The following is a 24,168-nucleotide window of genomic DNA, read 5'->3' as shown; positions in this document are numbered from 1 at the left end:
GGTGGGACTACAACCAGAAGTCATGGTTTAAGGGAGAAAGGTGAAAGGTTTAAGGGGACATGAGGGGAAAATTCTTCCTTCAGAGGGTCGAAGCTGACAGCTCGTGGTGGACGCAAGCTTGATTTCAATGTCTGAGAGGAGTTTGGATGGAAGGGGTATTAGGGCTATGGTCACGTTGCAGGTCGTTGAGATAGGCAGTTTAAATAGTTTTGGCATTGACTAGCTGTTTCTGTGCTGTACTTCTCTCCCTGGATGCTGAGAGTCGGGTGTGTGGTGCGAGAGTTCACTGGGTCTACAGATAGGGCGGCATGGTAGCGTAACATTTTACAGTGTCAGCCTGGCTTCAATCCGTACCGCTGCCTGGATGTTATCCCAGTGACTGTGTGGGTTTCCTCCAACTGTTCTGGGCTCCTCCCATATTCCAGTGATGTATCAGTTAGGGTTAGAAAGTGTGTTAGTGTAGCCACACTTGCGAGCTACCCCAGCACATCCTCACACTGTGCTGGCTGTTGCAATAATTCAAGTTTTTTTTAAATTTAAATTTGACTGTCATTCAATCGTACTCATGAATACAGCCAAACAAAACACTGTTCCTGTGGTGCCAAGGCGCAAAATATAGTACAACAGAACACAGCACATACAGTTATGATAGCAGAAAGAAACACACAGTCACTAAAACATATGGAAATATACGCAGCCCAAGCCCTTGAATGCCAGAGCCAGTGCAGTAACGATGCTGAGCGTGGGTGCATTTCACTGTAGATGGCAAAGTTTCGATGTACACACAACAAATCAAGCTAATGTTTCATCTTTACATTCTTGTTGTGCACCTACCTTCAGCAACCACCTGAGCCCTGGGATGCCCATTTGGCTTGTAAGGGTTATACTTGGGCTTTGGTGCGACCACAGGTGCAAACTTCTTGGGCGCTTGTTGAGTCGATACAGAGATACTGGGGTTGGTGATTGAAGTCATGGTCTCCATCCTGGCTGACACATGACCAGAGGTATCGACATCCTTTGGGAGCAGCCAGCTTGGGTTAGACATGGCTTTGAACCCTGAAAAACACAAAAAGCAGTGAAGTGAGGAGATGTCTGAAGTGTACCAGTGGGTTAACCTCAGGGGAGAGCACTCTATTCAAGCTTTAAGATTGTTTAACATAATTTCCACTACACAAGTGTAAAGAGAACGAAATAACAGTTACTCCAAATCCGATGCAGCACAAAAAAAACACAATAAGATAAAGAACATATTAAATATAAATATGCAAGATGGCTTATCTAAACTCCATATAGTATAATATATAAATGTCAGGACCATAATACCAAAGGCAATAATACACAGGAACACAATTAAGTCATTGGCCCATCTAGTCTGCTCCACCATTCCATCATGTCTGATTTATTATATCGCTCTCAACCCCATTCATCTGCCTTCTCACAATAACCTTTGGTGCCCTGACTAATCAAGAACATATCAACCTATTCCACAGATTTACCACTCTCTGGCTAAAGAAATTCCTCTTCTTCTCTGTTCTGAAGGGACAATCTGCTCTACCATTCCATCATGGCTGATTTATTATCACTCTAAACCCCATTTCCTGTCACCTTTGCCCTCACTAATCAAGAACCTACCACCCTCCACTTTAAATGTACCCAATGACTCGGCCTCCACAGCTGTCAGTGGCAATGAATTCCACAGATTCACCAGCCTCTGACTAAAGAAATTCTTCCTCATCTTTGTTCTAAATGGATGTCCCTGCATTCTGTGGCTGTGAACTCTCTCACTATAGAAAACATCCTCTCCACATTCACTCTATCTTAGCCTTTCAACATTCAATAGGTTTCTAAGCTCCAGTGAGTACAAGTCCACAGCCACCAAATGATCTTCATACATTAACCATTTCATCCATGCTTAAGAAACCACCATGTTCGTGTAGCACAGAAAGCACCTTTGTACGTGCATTGCAAAAATCTGTTGAAGAAAATGCACAGAGGAATCTAGCTCTTAATACAGAAAAAGGCAGACAGGAATAAGGGTATTTATTTATTTAGTATACAGCACGGACCAGGACCTTCCGGTCCTTTGTGCTGAGGTGTCCAACTACCCACTGATTTAACCCTAGTCTAATCAAAGGACAATCTGCAATGACCAAAGAATGTACTAATTGATAGGACTTTGAACTGCGGGAAAAAACGGGAGCACCCAAGCAAAACCCACGCACATACAGGAAGGGGCATATAAACTTGCTTACAGGCCGCGCCATAACTGAACTCTGACCTTGAGCTGTATTAGCGCCAGTTGTCACTCCACTCTTTAATGCAAATGTCACTCCACTCTCTACGAAAGGAGGGAGGCAGCAAAAAGGGAATTACAGACCAGCTAGCCTGACCTCAGTGGTTGGGAAGATGTTAGAGTCAAATGTTAGGGATGAGGTTATGGAGTACTTGTTGACGCAGGTCAAGATAGGACAAAGTCAGTATGGTTTCCTTCAGGGAAAATCCTGCCTGACAAACCTGTTGGAATTCTTTGAGGAGATTACAAATAAGATAGAGAAAGGGGATGCAGTGGATGTTGTATATTTGACTTTCAGTGAGTGAGAATAAAAGGATCCTTGTCTGGTTGGCTGCCAGTGATTAGTGGTGTTCCGCAGGGGTCAGTGTTGGGACCACTTCTTTTTATGCTGTACATCAATGATTCATTGATGGAATAGATGGCTTTGTTGCCAAGTTAGCAGATGATATGTAGATTGGTGGAGGGGCAGGTAGTGTTGAAGAAAAGGTAGGCAGCCGAAGAAATTGGACAGATTAAGAGAATTGGTAAGAAAGTGGCAAATGAAATACAATGTTGGAAAATGCATGGTCATGCACTTTAGTAGTAGAAATAAAGGTGCAGACTATTTTCTAAACAGGGAGAAAATCCAAAAATCTGAGATGCAAAGAGACTTGGGAGTACTTGTGCAGAACACCCTAAAGGTTAACTTGCAGGCTGAGTCTGTGGTGAGGAAGGCAAATGCCATGTTAGCATTCATTTCAAGAGGTCCAGAATATTTGGGCTCCTCATCTAAGAAAATATGTGCTGGCATTGGAGAGGGTTCAGAGGAGGTTCACAAGGATGATTCTGGGAATGAAAGGGTTATCATACGGGGAAAGTTTGATAGCACTGGGTCTGTACTCACTAGAGTTTAGAAGGATGAAAGGAGATCTCATTGAAACCTTTTGAATGTTGAAAGGCCAAGTCAGAGTAGATGTGGTAAGGATGTTTCCCATAGTGGGGGGAGTCTAGGACAAGAGGGTACAGCCTCAGGATTATGGGGCATCCATTTAAAAAGGAGTTGCAGGGAAATTTCTTTAGCCAGAAGATGGTGAACTTATGCAATTTATTACCTCAGGCAGCTGTGGAGGCCAGGTCATTGGGTGTATTTAAGGCAGAGATTGATAGGTTCTCAATGGAAACCGCATTGAAGGTTACGGGAAGAAGACCAGAAACTGGGGTTGAGGAGGAGATAAAAGAAAGGATCAGCCATGATTGAATGGCAGAGCAGACTCAATGGGCCAGATGGCCTAATTCTGCTCCTATGGCTTATTGCCATTCCACCCCAATAGATCATGACTGATCTATTTCAGCCATAGGCTCATGCAACATTACAGTACAGAAACAGGCCCTTCCTCCCATCTGGCCTGTGCTGAACTGTCATTCTGCCAGGTACCATTGACATAGCTCTTCATACCCTGTAGATAGGGTGAAAGCACTCAGTCTTTTCCCAAGGATGGGGAATCAAGAACTAAAGGGCAAATATTTAAGGGGAGACGGAAGACTTTTCATAAAAAATAAGTAAACTAATAACAATAAATAAATGCACAATAAAAATCGAGAACATGTGATGAAGAGTCCTTGAAAGTGAGTCCATTGGTTGTAAATTAGTTCAGCGATAGGGTGAGTGAAGTTGAGTGAAGTTATCCCTTCTGGTTCAGGATCCTGATGGTTGAGGGGTAATAACTGTTCCTGATCCTGGTGGTGTGGGTTCTGTGACTCCTTTGCCTCCTTCCTAATGGCAGCAGAGAGAAGAAAGCATGGCCTGGGTGGTGGAGGTCTTTGATGATGGATGCCTCGAGTAGGGTACAAGGTTGGCACAAGACTGTGGAACGTAGGGCCTGTACTGTGCTGTATTGTAGTATGTTGTATGTAAGAGGAATGAGGCTGCTGGGGGGAGTGGGGGCACAATTACAATGGTGCAACATATATTTGGACAGAAGTTTAGATAGATGTGAATCAAGTGAAAGCAAACGAGACTGGCTCAGATGAGCATCTTGATGGGGTTGTGCTGCAGGGTTTGTGTACCTACCGACGGTCTGAAGCTGTCCATTCTGCGGTCATGAAGAGTGAGTGTACCATATTTATATGCAGTGTGAGAGGATGCAACTCTTGGTTTAAGTATCTGATATATGGGCATCCAGTACGGGGGGGGGGGGGGGGGGTGAGCAGGACGTGAGTTGCTCAGGTCTGCTTGTGGGCTTGCTACCTGTGCATGGTGTGCCCAAGATGGCCATTCATGGTGGCCAGTCAGTGGCTCTGCCGGGGCTGACTGCCAAAGCTGCCTCCTGTTCCGGGGTTAGGTCCTTGGGGAGAGAATATGCAGTCACTATGGATACAGTGGGAATTGAGTGTGTTATAGACAGTAGTAGCCACATTTTAATTTGAAATTGTTAAATCTTGTAAATCCCTCATGTGGGTGTTCTATGTGTGAATAAACTTCTGTAGTTTTATAAATCAAAAGTTTGATGCTGCACTAAAGATCACCAGTCTAGTTTGTTGGGAGGAAGAGGCAAAAGGAAAGCTCTATTGGAGGGGGCGGGGGGGAGGTGGTGGCAGGATCTGATTAGCAGCTAGTGTAACGTTATTACAGTTCAGAGTTCAATTCTGACGTTCAGCGCGTTTGAGTTCACAGTTCAATTCCGATGTCCTCCAAAAGAAAGTTTGTACATCATTCTCATAAGCACATGGGTTTTCTCTGGTTTCCTCCCACAGTCCAGATCCCAACAGGCAACTTCAAACCATCCCATCTGCAAGTGCAGTTAAAGGCCCTGTGTTTAACTATCAGGATGCAGTGTAAGGGAGTTCACTGGGTTCCTGGCAATTATTTAAAAAAAAGTCAAAAGGTTCACAGACTGTCCCACCCAGCAGCACAAGACACGTGTCACTTAATCCAACCCCAATCACAGAGTTCACTGTTTCATACTATAATGCAGGTGCGACGCAGTCATGAATAAAGCAAAATCAGAGTGAGACAACACCCTTCTACGCTGTCTGGACAAACATGACAAGGATACGGCAGGCTGCACGGAGATAATCTGCCAACCAAGTGACAGACGACACGAGATGCCCGAGTGACGGTGGGCTGTCTACAATGGCCTTTACAGGGACAGAGGAGCAGAATTAGACCGCAAACAAGAGAGCATCTGCAGATGCTGCAGATCCAAGCAACACGCACAAAATGCTGGAGGAATTCAGCAGGCCAGGCAGCATCTACGAAAAGAGTGCAGTTGACGTTTTGAACCAAAACCCTTTGGCAGGACTGGGCAAAGAAAAGCTGACGAGTAGATTTAAAAGATGGGGGAAGGGAGACAGAAACACCAAATGATAAGTGAAACCTGGAGGGGAAATGATGAAGTTAAATGGCTTGGTGAAAGAGACAGAAGGCTATAGAAGACAGAAAAAAGGGGGAGAAGCACCAGAGGGAGGCGATGGGTAGGCAAGGAGATAAGGTGAGAGAAGGAAAAGGGAATGGGAATAGAGAAGGGGGGAGTAGGAGACATTACCAGAAATCTGAGAAATTGATGTTCATGCTATCAGGTTGTAGGCTACCCAAACAGAATATATTGTTTGTTCCTCCAACCTAAGTATGGCCTCATCACAACAGTGGAGGAGGCCATGGTTAGACATATCAGAATGAAAATGGGAAGTGGAATTAAAATGGGTGGCCACCGGGAGATCCCGCTTTTTCTGGTGGGTGCCTAGCAAAATGGTCTCCCAATCTAAGCTGGGTCTCACTGATATACAAGAAGTCACCGGACACAGTATATAACCCCAACAGACTCACAAGTGAAGGACTGTTTAGGGCCTTGAATGGTAGAAAGGGAGGAGGTGTAGGGGCAGGTGTAGCACTTGTTCTGCTTGCAAGGATAAATGCCAGGAGGGAGATCAGTGGGGAACTCCCCAGCACCTTAAACCTGCGTCCTCTTGTGACAGCCATTTCAGCCCTGGGTAGCCTCTGACTATCCACACGATCAATATCTTTCATAATCTTATACACCTCTATCAGGTCACCTCTCATCCTCCTTTGCTTCAAGAAGAAAAGGCTGAGTTCACTCAAACTGTTTTCATAAGGCATGCTCCCCAATCCAGGCAACATCCCTGTAAATATCCTTTGTACCCTTTCTATGGTTACCACATCCTTTCTATAATGAGGCAACCAGAACTGAGCACAGTACTCCAAGTGGGGTCTGACCAGGGTCCTATATAGCTGTAACATTACTTCTCAACTCCTAAATTCAATTCCATGATTGATGAAGGCCAGTACACTGTCCGCCTTCTTAACCACAGAGTCAACATGTGCAGCTGCTTTGAGTATCCTATGGACTCAGACCCCAAGATCCCTCTGACCCTCCACACTGCCAAGAGTCTTACCATTAATACTATATTCTGCCATCATATTTGTCCGACCAAAATGAACCAATTCATACTGCTCAGTCTCCATTTCCCCACCCGCGTCTGCCATTTGGACACAACATGGTGGTCCATTCTGCCATTTGTCAGGGAGAAGGTATATCTGTTGAGGTCTCTTTGTTCAGACCGTCATCTTTCTTTATCCTGGGGACCCTGGGCTGGGAGTGCTGTACAGAGCATGTTGTACAACAGGTTTTTAAACTGGTTCACATTCCTACACCAGATTCCACATATCTATCGAAATGGCAGCTTTGGACCCCTGGAATACACAGGGCTGCAGCACCTGGATTGTGCAGGACCACCAGACTCAAAAACAGTTGCTTTCCCCAAGCAGTGAGGCTCATCAACCCCTTCACCCACTAACCCACCTCTCCTCACCTCCAACCACCACTACTTTATCATTATATCAAAAAGTTAGCATGGTGTGATTAGTGTCCTGAGCTGCAAATACTTCAATGCAAGAAACATCGTAGGAAAGGCAGATGTTAGTGCTGAAGGTGACAGTTGCTGGTTTACAAACAGGCAATGTGTAGTGAAGAGAAGTTTTTGTTAGGGCAAGATTGCAGTCAAGAGGATGAGTTGCAATGTAAAAGGTGGACAAAATCGAAAAAGGTGAAGATGGGACTGAAGGTGTTACAATTGAATTCTTGTAGTATACGGAATAAGGTGGATGAACTTGCAGCACAGTTGCGTATTGGCAGATATGATGTTGTAGGCATCACTGAATCATGGCAGAAAGATTACAGCTGGAAGCTTAATGTCCGTGAATGGGCATTGTATTGAAAGGACAGGCAGGGTGACAGAGGGGGTAGTGTTGCTCTGTTGGTAAAAAATTAAATAAAACCATTAGAAAGAGGTGACACAGGGTCAGAAGGTGTTGAATTATTGTGAATAGAGCTAAGGAACTGCAAGGGTAAAAAGACCCTCATGAGAGATGTATACAGATCCCCAACTGTACTGTAGTAAGGATATGGCCTATATATTACAATGGGAGATTAAAAAAAATGCATGCCAGAAGGAGAATGTTACAATAGTCATGGGGGATTTCAATGTGCAGGTAGATTGGGAAAATCAGGTTGGTGCTGGATTTCAAGAGAGGGAGTTTCCAGAATGCCTACTAGATGGCTTTTAAGAGCAGCTTGTGGTTGAGCCCACTGGAGCATCAGCTATTCTGAATACGGTGTTGAGCAATGAACCATAATTGATTAACGAGGTTAAGGTAAAAAAACCCTATGAAGATAATCATCATATGACTGAATTCACCCTGAATTTTGAGGAGAAGCTAAAGTCAGGTGTATCAGTACTACAGTGGAGTAAAGGGAATTACAGAAGCATGAGAGAGGAGTTGTCCAGAACTGATTAAAAAAGAACACTGGCAGGGATGATGACAGAATACAGAGTCAGAAAGTGTATGGTCTTGCACTTTGGTAGAAGAAATGAAAGAGCTGACTCGCCATTTTCTAAATGGAGAGAAAATACAAAACACTGAGATGCAAAGGGACTTGGGAGTCCTTGTGCAGGATTCCCTAAAGGTTAATTTGCAGTTTGAGTTGGTGATGAGAAAGGCAAATGCAATGTTAGTATTCATTTCTAGAGGACTAGAATATAAAAGCAAGGATGTAATGTTGAAACTTTATAAAGCATTGGTGAGACCTCACTTGGAGTATTGTGAGCAGGTTTGGGCCCCTTTCCTTAGAAGGGATGTTCTGAAACTGAAGAAGGTTCAAAGGAGGTTTACAAAAATGATTCCAGGATTGAATGGCTTGTCGAATGAAGAGTGTTTGACGGCTCTGGGCCTGTATTCACTGGAATTCAGAAGAATGAGGGGGAATCTCATTGAAACCTATCAAATGATGAAAGGCCTTGATAGAGTGGATGTGGAGAGGATGTTTTCTATGAGGGAGAGTCTATGACCAGAGGGCACAGTCTCAGAATAGAGGGACATCCTTTTAGAATGGAGGTGAGGAGGAATTTCTTTAGCCAGAGTGTGGTGAATCTGTGGAATTATTTGCCACAGGCAGCTGTGGAAGCTGCCTTTATGTAAATTACATCTTTAGAAAGAGGTGAAAGAGGCCATAGTTGGGAGTTTCACATCAAAGGATACATCTCGTATCAAAAGGACAGGCTGTAAGGCAGAGGTGGTGATGTGGTTCTGTTGGTAAGAGATGGAATTACATCTTTAGAAAGAGGTGACATGGGGTCAGAGAATGTTGGCTCTTTGTGGGTGGAGTTAAGAAACTGCAAGGGCAAAAAAAACATTATGGGAATTATATATAGGCCTCCAAATACTAACCAAGATGTGGGGTTGAGATTGCAGAGGGAGCTGGGGAAAGCATGTAATAAGGGTAATGTCACAAATGTAATGGGGGATTTCAATAAGCAAGAGATTTGGGAAAATCAGTTTGGTGTTGGATCGCAGGAGAGGAAATTTGTTAATTGCTTATGAGATGGCTTTTTAGAGCAGTTTGTGCTTGAGCCTACTCAGGGAAAGGACATCTTAGACTGGGTGTTGTGTAATAACCCAGATCTTATGATGATCATGATAGACTTCATACTGCAATTTGAGAGGGAGAAGCACGTCACATATATCAGTATTGCAGTAGAATAAAGGGAATTATAGAAGCATGAGGGAGGAGTTTGACCGGTGGATTAGAGGAGGATATTGGCAGAGCAGAAATGGCTATAGTTTCTGAGAATAGTTCACAAGGCGTAGGATAGATATATCCCACAGAAGAAGTAGTTCTCAAATGGCAGGGGTAGGCAACCGGGGGCAGGATGAAGTTAAGGACTACATAAAAGCCAAAGAACAGGCATATACAGTAGCAAAACTACATGGGAAGTTGGATGATTGGGAAGCTTTTAAAATCCAACAAAAGGCAACTAAAAAAGCAAAAAGAATGGATAAGATGAAATATAAGGACAGAGAAGCCAATAATTTAAAGCAAGATACTAAATGCTTTTTTTCAATTACATAATTACCTTAATTCCCTCAATTACATAAAGGGAGGTGAGGGTTGATATTGGACAACTGGAAAATGATGCTGGTGAGGTAGTAATGGGATGCAAAGAAATGGTAGATGAACTTAATGGGGATTTTGCATCTGTCTTCACTGTGGAAGACACTAGCAGTGTGCCGGGGCCCATGAGTGTCAGGGAGTAGGAGTGAGTGCCATTGCTATCACAAAGGACAAAGTGCTAGACAAACCCAAAGGTCTTAAGATATATAAGTCACCTAGACCAGGTGATCCTGAGAGAGGTTGCTGAAGAGATAACGGATGTATTGGTCTTTTAAGAATCACTTGATTCTGGCATGGAAGATTGCAAACATCACTCCAATCTTTAAGAGGGAGGAAGGCAAAAGAAAGGAAATTATAGGCCAGTTAGCCTTATTAAAGATGAGGTTTCGGGGTATTTGGAGACTAATGATAAAATCAATCTAAGTCAGCATGGTTTCTGTAAAGGGAAATCTTGTCCGACTAACTTGTTAAAGTTCTTCAAGGAAGTAACAAGCAGGGTGGACAAAGGAGAAGCAGTTGATGTTATTTACTTGGATTTTCAGAAGGCATTTGATAAGGTACCACACATGAGGCTGCTTAACAAGATAAAATCCTGTAGTGTTACAGTAAAGATACTGACATAGATAGCGGAGTAGCTGACAGACAGGAGGCAGCAAGTGGGAATAAAAGGGGTCTTTTTTATATTTTTAAATTTTTTTTTATATATGGCTGCTGATGACTAGTGTTTCTTTCAGGGGTCACTATTGGGACCACTGCTTTTCACACTGTTTTTTCAATGATTTATATAATAGAATTGATGGCTTTGTAGCAAAGTTTGTGACTGATATGAAGATAGGTGGAGGGGTAGGTAATGTTGAGGAAGCAATGTGATTGCAGCAGGACTTAGACAAATTGATCGAATGGGCAAAAACATAGCAGATGGAATACAGTGTTGGGAAATGCATGATAATGCATTTTGGTAAAAGGAGCAATAGTGCGGACTATTATCTAAATGGGGAGAAGGTTCAAAGGAGTCCTCATGCACTACATCCAGAAAGTTAAATTACAGGTTGAGTCTGTGATAAAGAAGGCACATGCAATGTTGGCATTTATTTCATGGGGAATAGAATATAAAAGCAAGGAAATAATGCTGAGCCTTTATAAGACACTAGTCAGGCTGCACTTAGAGTATTGTCAACAGTTTTGGGCCCCATATCTCAGAAAAAACGTGTTGTCATTGGAGAGAGTCCAGAGGAGCATCACTTGGATGATTCTGGGAATGAAGAAGTTAACATATGAGGAGTGTTTGGAATCTATGAGCCTGTACTCACTGGAATTTAGAAGAGTGCACGCAGATCTCATTGAAACCTACCAAATGTTGATAAAACAAGATTGGGTGGATATGGAGAGGATGTTTCCTACGGTGGGCGTATTCAGAACCAGAGGGCACAGCCTCATAATTGAGGGACAACTTTTTAAAACAAAGTTAGGGAGGAATTTTTTTAGCCAGGGACTAGTGAATCTGTGGAATGCTCAGCCACAGATTGCGATGGAGGCTAAGTCCTTGGGTATATTTATAGCGGAAGTTGATCGATTCCTGATTGGTCAGGGCATCAAAGGATATGGCGAAAAGGTAGGTGTATGGGGTTGAATGGGATCCGGGATAAGCCATAATGGAATGGCGGAGCAGACTCGATAGGCTGAATGGCCTAATTCTCCTCCTATGTCTTATGGTCTTACATTTAAGGCAGTTGTTGATAAATTCTTGATTGGTCAGGGCATGAAGGGATAAGGGGAGAAGGCGGGAGATTGGAATTGAGAGGAAACATGGATCAGCCACGATAAATTGTGGAGCAGGCTTGATGGGCCAAATGGTCTAATTCTGCTCCTATATTAGTCATCTTATGCTCAGACACTTCTGTGTCTAGTGTCACTTTACGGACATAAAATCAAACCATGTTTATCAGCTATTTTATGTATTTACAGTATTTTTAAATTATATATACATATCTATATATAATTAAATAAGTAGTGCAAAAATATAGTGAGGTAGTGTTGACGGGTTCATTCTCCATTCAGAAATCTGATGTTGGAGGGAAAGAAGCTACTCCTGAAACATTGAGCGTGTGCCTTCACGCTTCTGTACCTCGGCCTTATCAGTAGCTACGAGAAGAGGGCAACAATAAAAGATGATACAGGCCTGGAAATAGAACAGCTAACACTCCCTTGTAGATGCCCGTCAAATACTTCAAGAGCAGAGACAGTCTTACAGGACATCCTCAACAATGAGGATACTGTTTTATTTAAGTTTTGCTGATGCTTACACAAAACAACAGACACAAACTAAAAGGGAGCCTGTGGATAAAGATCATTTACTCAAAGATACAATGCAGTCCTTCTGGCAACCCGATTTAACCCTAGCCTAATGATGGCACAGTTTACAATGACCAATTAACCTACTAACTGGTGCGTCGTTGAACTGTGGTAAACCAGAGCACCCGGAGGAAACCCAAGGAAGGAGCAGTCAATGTGCTTCGAGAGGACACTGGACTCTGGCGCCCTGATGTCATGCGAACCACTCTGCTACCGTGACACTGGTGGTTCTAATAGGGTCAGCACACAGTGAAGTTGCCTCAGCAAACTAAACACAGGGAAGCTGCTCTTATACAGCCTAACATTCCCAAGGCCACGACAGCAAAGGTTACACCAAGACAGCATTTCCTATGTTGCGCCAGAACATTCCATCTGTATGGTATAACAAGTACAGAGAGCTGGGCGTGTGGGCCAGCACATCTCAGAAGCCTGCCTCCTCTCCATGGACTCTCTATACTTTCTATTGCCTCAGTAAAGTAGCCAGAATTATCAAAGACCCCACCCAGCCCACACATTCTCTGTTCTGCCCTTCCCATCGGGTAGAAGATAGAAAAGCCTGAAAGCACGTTCCATCAGGCTGAAGGACACTTATACCCTGCAGTTATAACCCCCTAAACTGGACCTAATTGCTGTCATTATCATCTTGCACCTTACTGTCAGCCTGCTCTGCACTTTCTCTCAAACTGTAGCTTCATTCTGCACAACAGAGATGAGGAGGAATTTCTTAGCCAGAGGGTGGTGAATCTGTGGAATTCATTGTTCCAGATGGTTGTGGAGCCCAAGTTATTGGGTATATTTAAAGCGGAGGTTGATTAGTCAGGGTGATCAAAGTTTACAGGGAGAAGGCTGGAGAATGGGATTGAGAGGGATAGTAAATCAGCCGTTGTGCAATGGCAGAACAGATGCGATGGGCTGAATGGGTTCATCCTGTTCCTATATCTTATGGTCTAAGAATCCTTTGCTTTGGGGCAGGGTGCAGTCTTGCTAGTTACAGGTCATTTAGACCATAAGACCATAATATATAGGAGAACAATTAGGCCATTTGGCCCATCGAGAGCACCACCATTCCATCATGGCTGATCTATTTTTCCTCTTAGCCCCAAGCTCCTGCCCCCACCCCATATCCCTTCATGCCCTGACCAGTCAAGAGTTATCGATCCTTAAATATTCATAAAAATGGCTTCCACAGCTACCTGTGGCAATGAATTCCACAGATTCACCACACTCTGGCTAAAGAAATTCCTCCACATCTCCATTCTAAAAGGAAACCTCTCTATTCTGAGGTTATGTCCTCTGGTCATAGACTCTCCCACAATTAGAAATATCCCCTCCACATCCACTCTATCAAGGTATTTCAACATTCAAAAGGTTTTTATGAGGTAACCCCTCATTCTTCTGAATTCCAGTGAATACAGGCCCAGAGACATCAAATGCTCTTCATATGACAAGCCATTCAATCCTGGAACATTTTCATGAATCCTTTGAACTCTCTCCAGTTTCAGCACACCTTTCTAAGGGGCCTAAACCTGCTCACAATACCATAAGTGAGACCTCACCAGTGCTTCACAAAGTCTCAACGTAACATCATTTTACTCTACCTTTTAATTTCTTCTAACAAAGTGCATGACCAAACACTTCCTGACACTGGAATCCATCTGCCATTCCTTTGTGCATTCTCCGAATCTGTCTAAATCCTTCTGTCACCTCTCTAGTTCCTCAAAACTACCTGCCCCTCCACCTATATACATATTGTTCACAAAATTTGCAACAAAGCCATCAATTCCATCATCCAAATCATTGACATATAATGTGAAAAGAATTGGACCCAACACCGACCCCTGTGGAACACTGCTAGTCATTGACAGCCAATCAGTAAAGGCTCCCTTTATTCCCACTCTTTGCCTCTTGCCAATTAGTCACTGCTTTATCCATGCTAGAATCTTTCCTGTAAAACCATGGGCTCTTAACTTGTTAAGCAGCCTCATGTGTGGCAACTTGTCAAAAGCTTTCTGAAAATCCAAGTACACAACATTAACTGATTCTCCTTTGCCTATCCTGCTTGTTATTTCTTCAAATAATTCCAAAAGATTTGTCAGGCAAGATTTTCTCTTGAGGAAACAATCCTGAATGAGGCCTATTTTATCATGTGCCTCCAAGTACCCTGAGACCTCATCCTTAATAATCACTCCAACATCTTTATAACCACTGAGGTCAGACTAACTTGCCTATAGTTTCCTTTCTTCTGCCTCTTTCTCTTCTTGAAGAGTGGAGTGACATTTGTAATTTTCCAGTCTTCTGAAACATTTTAGAATCTAATAATTTTAGAAAGATCTTTTTTAATGCCTCCACAATCTCTTCAGCCACCTCTTTCAGAACTCTGCGGTGTCCACCATCTGGTCCTGGTGATTTACCTAACTTTAGACCTTTCAGTTTCCGAAGAACTTTCTCCCAAGTAATGGCAACTTCACACACAACTGACCCCTGACACTCTCGAACTTCCACCATACTGCTAGCATCTTTCACAGTGAAGACTGATGCAATCTAGTCAGCTCCATCTTGGGCACTAGCCTACAAAGTACCCAAGACACCTTTAGGAAGCGGTATCTCAGAAAGGCAGCGTCCATTATTAAAGACCTCCAGCACCGTGGGTATGTACTTTTCTCACTGTTACCATCAGGTAGGAGATACAGAAGCCTGAAGGCCCACACTCAGCGATTCAGGAACAGCTTCTTCCCCTCTGCCATCAGGGAGGAGGTACAGGAGCCTGAAGACACACACTCAGCGATTCAGGAACAGCTTCTTCCCCTCTGCCATCAGGGAGGAGGTACAGGAGCCTGAAGACACACACTCAGCGATTCAGGAACAGCTTCTTCCCCTCTGCCATCAGGGAGGGGGTACAGGAGCCTGAAGACTCACACTCAACGATTCAGGAACAGCTTCTCCCCGTCTGCCATCAGGGGGGAGATACAGGGGCCTGAAGACACACACTCAGCGATTCAGAAACAGCTTCTTCCCCTCTGCCATCCAATTCCTGAATGGACTTTGAAGCTTTGGACTACCTCACTTTTTAATATACAGTATTTCTGTTTTGCATATTTTAAAATCATCTATTCAATATACATAATTGATTTACTTGTTTATTTATTATCGTTTTATTTTATTTTTTATTATTATTGTTTTTCCTCTCTCTGATAGTTTATGTATTTCATCGAACTGCTGCTAAGTTAACAAATTTCATGTCACATGCTGGTGATAATAAACCTGATTCTGAAATACTTATTCAGTTCATCCGCCATTTCCTCGTCCCCCAGTACTACCTCGCCAGCATCGTTTTCACGCGGTCCGATTTCCACTTATTTCTCCTTTACACTTTATGTATCTGTAGAAACTTCTGCTATCCTCTTTAATATTATTGGCTAGCTTATTTCATGTTTCATCTTTTCCAGCTTGATGACTTTTTAGCTGATTCTTTGATTGTTGAAAGCTTTCCAATCTTCTAACTGCCCACTAATTTTTGCTTGATTATATGCCCTCTCTTTGGCTTTGACTTCTCCTGTTAGCCATGGTTGTGTCACCCTGCCTTTGGGAAATAACTTCCTCATGGGATGCACATATTCTGTCTTCTGAATTGCTTCCAGAAATTCCAGCCATTGCTGCTCTGCTGCCTCCCTGCCAGTGTACTTTTCCAATCAATTCTGGACAACTCCCCCCTCATGCCTCTGTAATTCCCTTTACTCCACTGTAATACTGATACATCTGACTTTTCCCTCTCCTTCTCAAATTTCAAGGTGATTACAGTCATATGATGATTTCTTTCCCCTAAGGGTTCTTTCACCTTAAACTCTAATTAATTTCTGTTCACTGCACAACACCCAATCCAGAATAGGTGATCCTCTATTGGGCTCAACCTTGAGCTGCTCTTAAAAAGCTACCTCATAAGCACACTAGAAATTTCCCCTCCTGGAATCCAGCACCAACCTAATGTTCCCAATCTACCTGCATATTGAAATCCCCCGTGACTAATGTAGCATTGCCTTTTGGCATGCATTTTCTATCTCCCACTGTAATTTGCAGGCCACATCCTTACCACTGTTTAGGGTCTGTATACAACTCCCATCAGGATTCCTTTTACCCTTGCACTTCCTTAGCTCTATCCACAATGATTCAACACCTTCCAACCCTATGTCAGCTGTTTTCAATGATTTGACTTCAATTTTTACCAACAGAGCAATGCTATCACCTCTGCCTTCCTGCCGATCTTTTTGATACAATGTGTATCCCTGGATACTAAGCTCCCAGCTATAATCTTTCTTCAGCCATTATTCAGCAATGCCCAGAACATCATACTCGCCAATCTGTAACTGTGCTACAAGTTCATCTACCTTATTCCGTATACTTTGCCCATTCCGAAACAACAACTTCAGTCCTGTATTCACCCTTTCAGTTTTGTCCACCTTTTACATTGCAACTCATCCTGCTGACTGCAGATTTCCACTATCATCTGCCTCTCCTTGCTAGGAGCATATACTTTCCTCTGTTTGACAACCAACTACCTCATCTTCAGCACTATCACTCCCATCCCTCTCCCGAACACGCCAGCAAAACTGCCCGCAAGGTTATTGGATCCCTTTTGTACAGGTTGCAATTGCCCCAGAGGTCCAAATGATGGATAAATCTGAACCCCTGCCCCCTGCAGCAGTTACACAGACACGCATTCAGCTGCCAAATCATCCTGTTCTTACCCTCACTGGCAGCAATCCAGAGATTACTGCCCTGGACATCCTGTTTCTAAGCTCTACTGTTTCTTCAGCAGAGACGACTGCTGTGTGAAGCAGTCACTGGCCATGCTCATGACATGACATGCTCCTCGTGCTCACAGATCCTTGATGAGAAAGCATGAATACAGCCGAATCATAGAACACACAACATCGAGCATAAAACAGTACAGCACCACAGCAGGTCTCTCAGCATACCATATTGTGCAAAACCAATTAAATTAGTTCACCAGAATCAGTATAGTTCCTGTGTAGTGAACTCCTGGACACTCTCCCTTGTCCAGTGTGTCCCAGTGAACCACAATCAGTATAGTTCCTATATTTCCCGTATGAAACACTCTTCCACACTCCATTGGACCAATGTGTCTCAATTAACTGGAAACAACGTATTTCCTGTAGACCATTTACTACTTCTCTTCTTTCCTGTCGTCCATTGCTCCCAGATTTAAAGATTAACTTTACCTGTGACACGTACAACAGACTATACTGTGAAACATGTCATTTGCTTCAAATCAAGTCAGCGAGGAACCTGCAAGTGTCGGCCTGCTTCAGGCGACAGCGTAGCACGCCCACAACTCACTCACCCTAACCCGTACGTCTTTGGAATGTGGAAGGAAACTCGGACGATATCCACCGGGTCTCGGGCAGAACATAAAAACTCTCTACAGATTGTGGCAGGAATCACACAGCTGGTGCTACAAAGCGTTGCGCTAATCACTCCTGCCATGCTGTCTGTTCGGCTATCAAATGAAGAGGGGTGACTTTGTGGAGTCACCCGCTAACATAAAGCAGATAAGGCGGAAAGTCGCTCTGTACCTTTCTGTCCAGGCCACCCTAGGCAGGAAAAGCAAAGCTGTGACAGAAAGCAACCTCCATCTTCTCTGGCCAAATGCTATTCTGGCATGCAATTGAAATAAGTGATTGAATGAAACTGTTCATTCAAGCAAGAATTGTTTATTGAGATCAACCTACTTCTCTCCACCAACAGCTCAATATGATTAATTGTCAGTCTGACTCATCCTGTTTGTGGTCTTCCACTGCTGATGAGCTACCTAATTTGCCTTTATAAAATCATGACAAACTCAGACAGAACACCATGAAATTGTTCTGTGAAGTCTTTCATTTCGATAGCACGTGGACACGGCCTGACAATGGTAAAACAGAAAAGTACAGCACAGGAACAGGCCCTTCAGCCCACAATGTTATGCAGATCCAGTGAAATAAGTAATCAACTGGCCACCCAAACTAATCTCTACTGCCTACGCAATGTTCATATTTCCATCTTCCTCATGTTCATGTGCCTATCTAAACATCTCTTAAAAGTCCCAAGTGTATCTGCCTCCACCACCACCACCCCAGACACCCACCACTCTGTGTAAAAGACTTGCCCACAGATCTCCTTTGAAATTACCTCCTCTCACCTTAAATACATGCCCTCTGGTGTTAGACATTTCAACCCTGGTGAAAAAGATACTGTCTGTCTACTCTCTCTATGCCCCATGATCTCATAAACTTCCATCAGATCTCCCTCTGTTTACCTCAGTTTCCAGGACTCCTCATCTCATGTTCTCAATATTTATTGTTTATTTAATTGTTATTATTATAAAATAATGTTACACTGAGTTGTTGGCACAGTTCAGTGATGGGGTGAGTGAAGCTATCTCCTCTTGCTCCACAGTCTGATGGTTGAGGGCCTGAGGCTTCTGTACCTGCCTCCTAACGGCAGCCGTGAGAAGACAGCGCGATCTGGGTGGCAGCAGTCCTTGATGACAAATGCTGATTTTCTGCGACAGCACTCTGTGTCAATGTGGGGAGGGCTTTACCTGAGATGGACTGGGTCATATCCACCACTTTTTGGTGCATTTCCTTTTCAAGAACATTGGTGTTTCCATATCAGGCTGTGAGGCAGCCAGTCAACAGACTTTCCACTGCACCTCTATAGAAGTCAGGTGACATTCCAAATGTTGGTTGAATTTGCTGAAGTCCTTGTTGACAACACCCATAGCAATTACACCCTAACCACTGCCCTCAATCATCTCCAGTACCTCCTCAACCAACTCACTCATCAGCACAACATGACCTGCCCCTCAAAACGCCATGCTGACTTGTGCATATTCATCCTCCCTCTGAGAATCTTCCTTCTCACTGATGTAAGACTCAACAGCCTATCATTTTCCAGTTTGTCCCTAACGTCCTTCTTTAACAAGGCAACAACTTTCGTAATTTTTGACTTTTAATTGATTGAGATCTCTGCTTACACAATACAGAGTGAGATCAGGGTTTAGCAAATGTTCAAGTTTGTGGCGAGGAGGTTAATCCCAATGGCTAGCATGCCAATGTATCCATGCAACCCAAGGGAAGAAATGGAGCAATGTGAAAGATACTGAAGTGGAGTTTTTGTCTCTTTGATGATCAGAGGACACCATGTGCTACTTCAACTTGGGGCTTTGAGGTTCGTAGTTCAAGCTCAGTGTCCCCGGTAAGGGCTTTGTACGTCCTCCCCATGGAATGTGTGGATTTCCTTCAGGTGTTCTGGTTTACTCCCCATACTGGGTAGGTTAATCAATCATTGTAAATTCAGCCATTGAAGTCTGCTCTGCCAGTCCATCGTGGCTGATTTATTATCTCTCTCAACCCCATTTCCCTGCCTTCTCCTCATAACCTTTGACATCCTGATTAATCAAGCACCTATCAACCTCCACTTTAAATATACCCAAATGGCTTGGCCTCCACAGTCATCTGTGGCAATGAATTCCACAAATTCATCACCCGCTGGCTAAAGAAATTCCTCCTTGTCTCTGTTCTAAATGGACAGTTTCTGTTCTGAGACGGTGCCCTCTAGTCCTAGACTTCCTCACTACAGGAAATAATCCTTTCCACATCCACTCCATCTAGGGCTTTTAAGCCTGTATTTGACCCAAAACTGCTTCATAAAACATTATAGCACAGTACAGACCACAATGGTATGTCGACCTTATAGCTTACTCTAAGGTCAATCCGCTTTCTTTTGCACTGGAAAAGGTAGTTGTGATCAACCAGCGCACAGACTGAATACAATGTGAAAATTGAAACCTTCATTCTATGGTTGTGTCACACCGGCAAGTAGTTCAACTCACAATACAATTGACCAAGGTACTGTTAGGGCTGAGGAGGTATTTCTATGATCTTCACTCTGGAGGTATATCAAAGGAATACTTACATAAGACTATAGGAGCAGAATTAGGCCATTCAGTCCAATGAGTCTGCTCTGCCGTTCCATCATGGCTGAATTATTATCCCTCCCACCCCCCTTCTCTGTAACCTTTGATACTCTGACTAATCAAGAACTTATCACCCTCTGCTCTAAATATGCCCAATGACTTGACTTCTGTCACAGTTTGTGGCAGTGAATTCCATAGATTCACCACTCTCGGGCTGAAGAAATTCCTCATCTCTGTTCAAAATGGACACCCCTGTATTCTGAAGCTGTGCCCTCTAGTACTAGATTCCCCCATTACAGAAAACATCCTCTCCTCATCCACTTTATCTAGGCCTTTCAATATTCAGTAGGTTGCAATGAAATTCCCCACTCATTCTTCTAAACTCCAGTGAGTACAGACCCCATGTGTTAACCCTTTCATTCTGGAAATCATTTTCACGAATTTCCTCTGGATCCTCTCCAATGTCAGCACATCTTTTCTTAGATAAAGGACACAAAACTGCTCATAGTAGTCCAAGTGCAGACTGACCACTGCTTTATAAAGCCTCAGCATTAAATCCTTGCTCTTATATTCTGCTAGACGAATGGAGTTAGGAAATCTGGAGGGAACTCAAAAGAATACTGACAATGGTACATGAGGACATGACGAGTGGAGTTGGGAATTTCTGCTAAAACCGCACAGTCTTCACATCTCCAAATTCACCAGTTTTGATCTGAGTTAAGACTCATCTGTCACAAACCACAAAAGTAAAAGGGAGCTTCCGCTGGTTTCATTTTGATTAAGACTGGTCTGTGGATTGTTAGATTTTCGAGAAAGTTAATGAAATATTTCTTTATTTTTACAATTTACCGTATGTGTGAATGTTGCAAGCAGCGAGGGAGATTATCTTCAAAGTTGTCATTAAATATCTAACGACGAGCCAAACTATGTTTACTGAGTTCTTCCTATTGAAATACAGTTTGAAACAGTGTGTAGGTGAAGCAATGGCCCCTGACCTTTGCAGACATCCACTGAGTGATGATAATAATCATTCTTACTCATGCAAGGCAATGCAGAATTATCCTAATTAACCTCGCTCTCCATTGACACATTGAACCACAATGACTGTGTTCACCATTTTCCTCGGTTCTGCTTCCTGCTCTTGGACTGTACAGCAACATTTGGTTAAGTTTTAGTTATTAAACCAAGGTTTCATCAGGTCCAAGTTCCAGCTTAATTGTCATTCAACCAAACCCATGAATACAGACAAATGAAACAATGTTCCTCTGGGGTCAAGGCGCAAAACACAGTACCAACAGTCACACACAGCACGAAGCACATATAGCACACAAAATTGGAACAGACATGCAGTCACACAAAGTAATAATAATCCAGCACAAGTCGCTGAGTGTCATGTCCTGTAGATCAATGGCTAACAGATGTTGTCAGCAAAAGCCTGCGGCAGTCTGATGATGAAATAATGGTGCAACCACGGATGGACGTAATGCAATTGGTCTTCCACTGAGCGAACACGGGAGGGTAGCACCGAAGGGAGAGGTCAGTGCCTAACCAGAATGGATTCCAGCGTGCCTGCCATGCCTCTGCTCTCTCTTACACAAGCCCCATGGGTGGCTGCAATAGGCAATCCTGCGGTATGAGGGCTTGATCTGCACTACAACCGAGGCCATGTAGCTCCACTAACGTCAGCCTCACCAATCAACCAGTCAATTGGACTTTGGGACCTTGTGAACATACTGAAACTTACAGCTGATTACTTTTGTTTGTGAGACCCCATATTTTAAAGACACAATCCAAAAATGTTTATATTTAAAATTCCATAATGTCTTACCCCGACCCCTACACCATCCCTATCACTTCCATCTCTCTCTAGCCCCAACACCCATTGTAGATCCGTAGTCTCCTCCTGCCCCAACACTTATTGTAGATCCATGGCCTCCTCCTGCCCCGACACCCATTGTAGATCCATGCCTCCTCCTGCCCCAACACCCATTGTAGATCCATGGCCTCCTCCTGCCCCAACACCCTTTGTAGATCCATGGCCTCCTCCTGCCCCAACACCCATTGTAGATCCATGGCCTCCTCCTGCCCCAACACCCATTGTAGATCCATGCCTCCTCCTGCCCCAACACCCATTGTAGATCCATGCCTCCTCCTGCCCCAACACCCATTGTAGATCCATGGCCTCCTCCTGCCCCAACACCCATTGTAGATCCATGGCCTCCTCCTGCCCCAACACCCATTGTAGATCCGTAGCCTCCTCCTGCCCCAACACTTATTGTAGATCCATGGCCTCCTCCTGCCCCAAGACCCATTGTAGATCCATGCCTCCTCCTGCCCCAACACCCATTGTAGATCCATGGCCTCCTCCTGCCCCAACACCCATTGTAGATCCATGCCTCCTCCTGCCCCAACACCCATTGTAGATCCATGGCCTCCTCCTGCCCCAACACCCATTGTAGATCCATGGCCTCCTCCTGCCCCAACACCCATTGTAGATCCATGGCCTCCTCCTGCCCCAACACCCATTGTAGATCCATGGCCTCCTCCTGCCCCAACACCCTTTGTAGATCTGTGGCCTCCTCCTGCCCCAACACCCTTTGTAGATCCATGCCTCCTCCTGCCCCGACACCCATTGTAGATCCATGCCTCCTCCTGCCCCAACACCCATTGTAGATCCATGGCCTCCTCCTGTCCCAACACCCATTGTAGATCCATGCCTCCTCCTGCCCCAACACCCATTGTAGATCCATGGCCTCCTCCTGCCCCAACACCCTTTGTAGATCCATGCCTCCTCCTGCCCCGACACCCATTGTAGATCCATGCCTCCACCTGCCCCAACACCCATTGCAGATCCATGGTTTTCTCCTGCCTCTACACCCATTGTAGATCCATGCCTCCACCTGCCCCAACACCCATTGCAGATCCATGGTTTTCTCCTGCCTCTACACCTCTCCAGGATGACTGTGCACATTGGCTCTATTACATATTTAGCTGAGTCATTATCTGTTTGGTAATTCCTTTAGTGCAGTACCGCAGATACATCTCAAAGACATTATAAAAGTGCAAATTTTTGTTATTGTACTCATAAAAATTGAAAAACTACAATGGTAAAAGGACAGTTCTTTAAAAAAAAGAACCTGAGACCGTGGCAGAAACGACAAAACAGAACAGGAACATGAGTGGTTTCCGTTTCTTGGTCAGCACTTAGAGATGTATCTCTCGATCTAATCGCACCTACACTTCAAATCTGCTCGCCCACATAATTCACTTTCAAAAAGGGCATCAGTATTGGAAACTTTTCAGAAACATCACCACTCTGGAGAGCAGATGTCCAACCACTGCTCTCTCTGCTGGTGCTTTCAAAACAAACACCACCATCATTTCAAACTTCTACCAATAATAGCTGAGTAGAGCATGGGCAGGTTGTTGTGTCTGTGACATTATCAGCTAATAAATAGGTCACAATCTGGATTATTCACTTCCCAATCAACAGTTTTCTATCAGCCCACAGTAAGACTACACTGCAGTATCAATACAGTCCTTGCAAACTGAAATTTATTCCTCAAAAACACTATTTATTTTTAAGAAAAAATTTCTTTATCTGGAGTTTAACCCGGTCAAATGTGAAGTATGGCGCCTTGGTAGGTCAAACATAAACCGACAGTACACTGTTAAAGGCAAGACCCTTAACAGTGTTGATGAGCAGAGGGATCTTGGGATCCAGGTTCATAACCTCCAGGTTGATAAGGTGGTTAAGAAGGCTTATGACATGCTTGCCCTAGAGGTCAAGGCATTGAGTTCAAAACTCAGGAAGTTACGTTGCAGCTTTATAAAACTCTAGTCAGGCCATATCTAGAGTTGCATCCATTTCTGGTCATCCCATTATAGAGAGAATGTTGAGGCTTTGGTGAGGGTGCAGAGAGGTTTATCAGGATGCCCCTGGTTTAAAGGGCATGAGCTATCACGAGAAGTTGCACAAAATTGGGTTGTTTTGTCTGGATTGGTGGACACTGAGGGGAGATCTGAGAGAGGTTTATAAGATTATGAGAGGCATAGACAGAGAAGATAGACAGTATTAGTCTCCTAGGGTTGAAATGTCT

At 43.9% G+C, this 24,168-nt stretch overlaps 1 protein-coding gene across 4 annotated transcripts in view; it reads right to left on the bottom strand.

Annotated features, from left to right (window-relative positions):
- lpp (LIM domain containing preferred translocation partner in lipoma) overlaps window positions 1-24,168 on the bottom strand; it is a 565,002-nt gene that overhangs the window by 381,916 nt on the left and 158,918 nt on the right. For all 4 annotated transcript variants that reach the window (XM_059991268.1, XM_059991276.1, XM_059991259.1 and 1 more), the window contains exon 2: window positions 835-1,056. In XM_059991268.1, coding sequence (XP_059847251.1) covers window positions 835-1,045 — 211 coding nt within the window. In that variant the 5' untranslated portion in view covers window positions 1,046-1,056. The remainder of the gene's footprint in view (window positions 1-834; window positions 1,057-24,168) is intronic.

The sequence above is a fragment of the Hypanus sabinus genome, chromosome 2 (genome assembly GCF_030144855.1).
Source record: "Hypanus sabinus isolate sHypSab1 chromosome 2, sHypSab1.hap1, whole genome shotgun sequence".
Taxonomy (NCBI): Eukaryota; Metazoa; Chordata; class Chondrichthyes; order Myliobatiformes; family Dasyatidae; genus Hypanus; species Hypanus sabinus.
The sequence above is the reverse complement of the archived record's forward strand: the minus strand, read 5'-3'. Positions and strand labels throughout refer to the sequence as shown.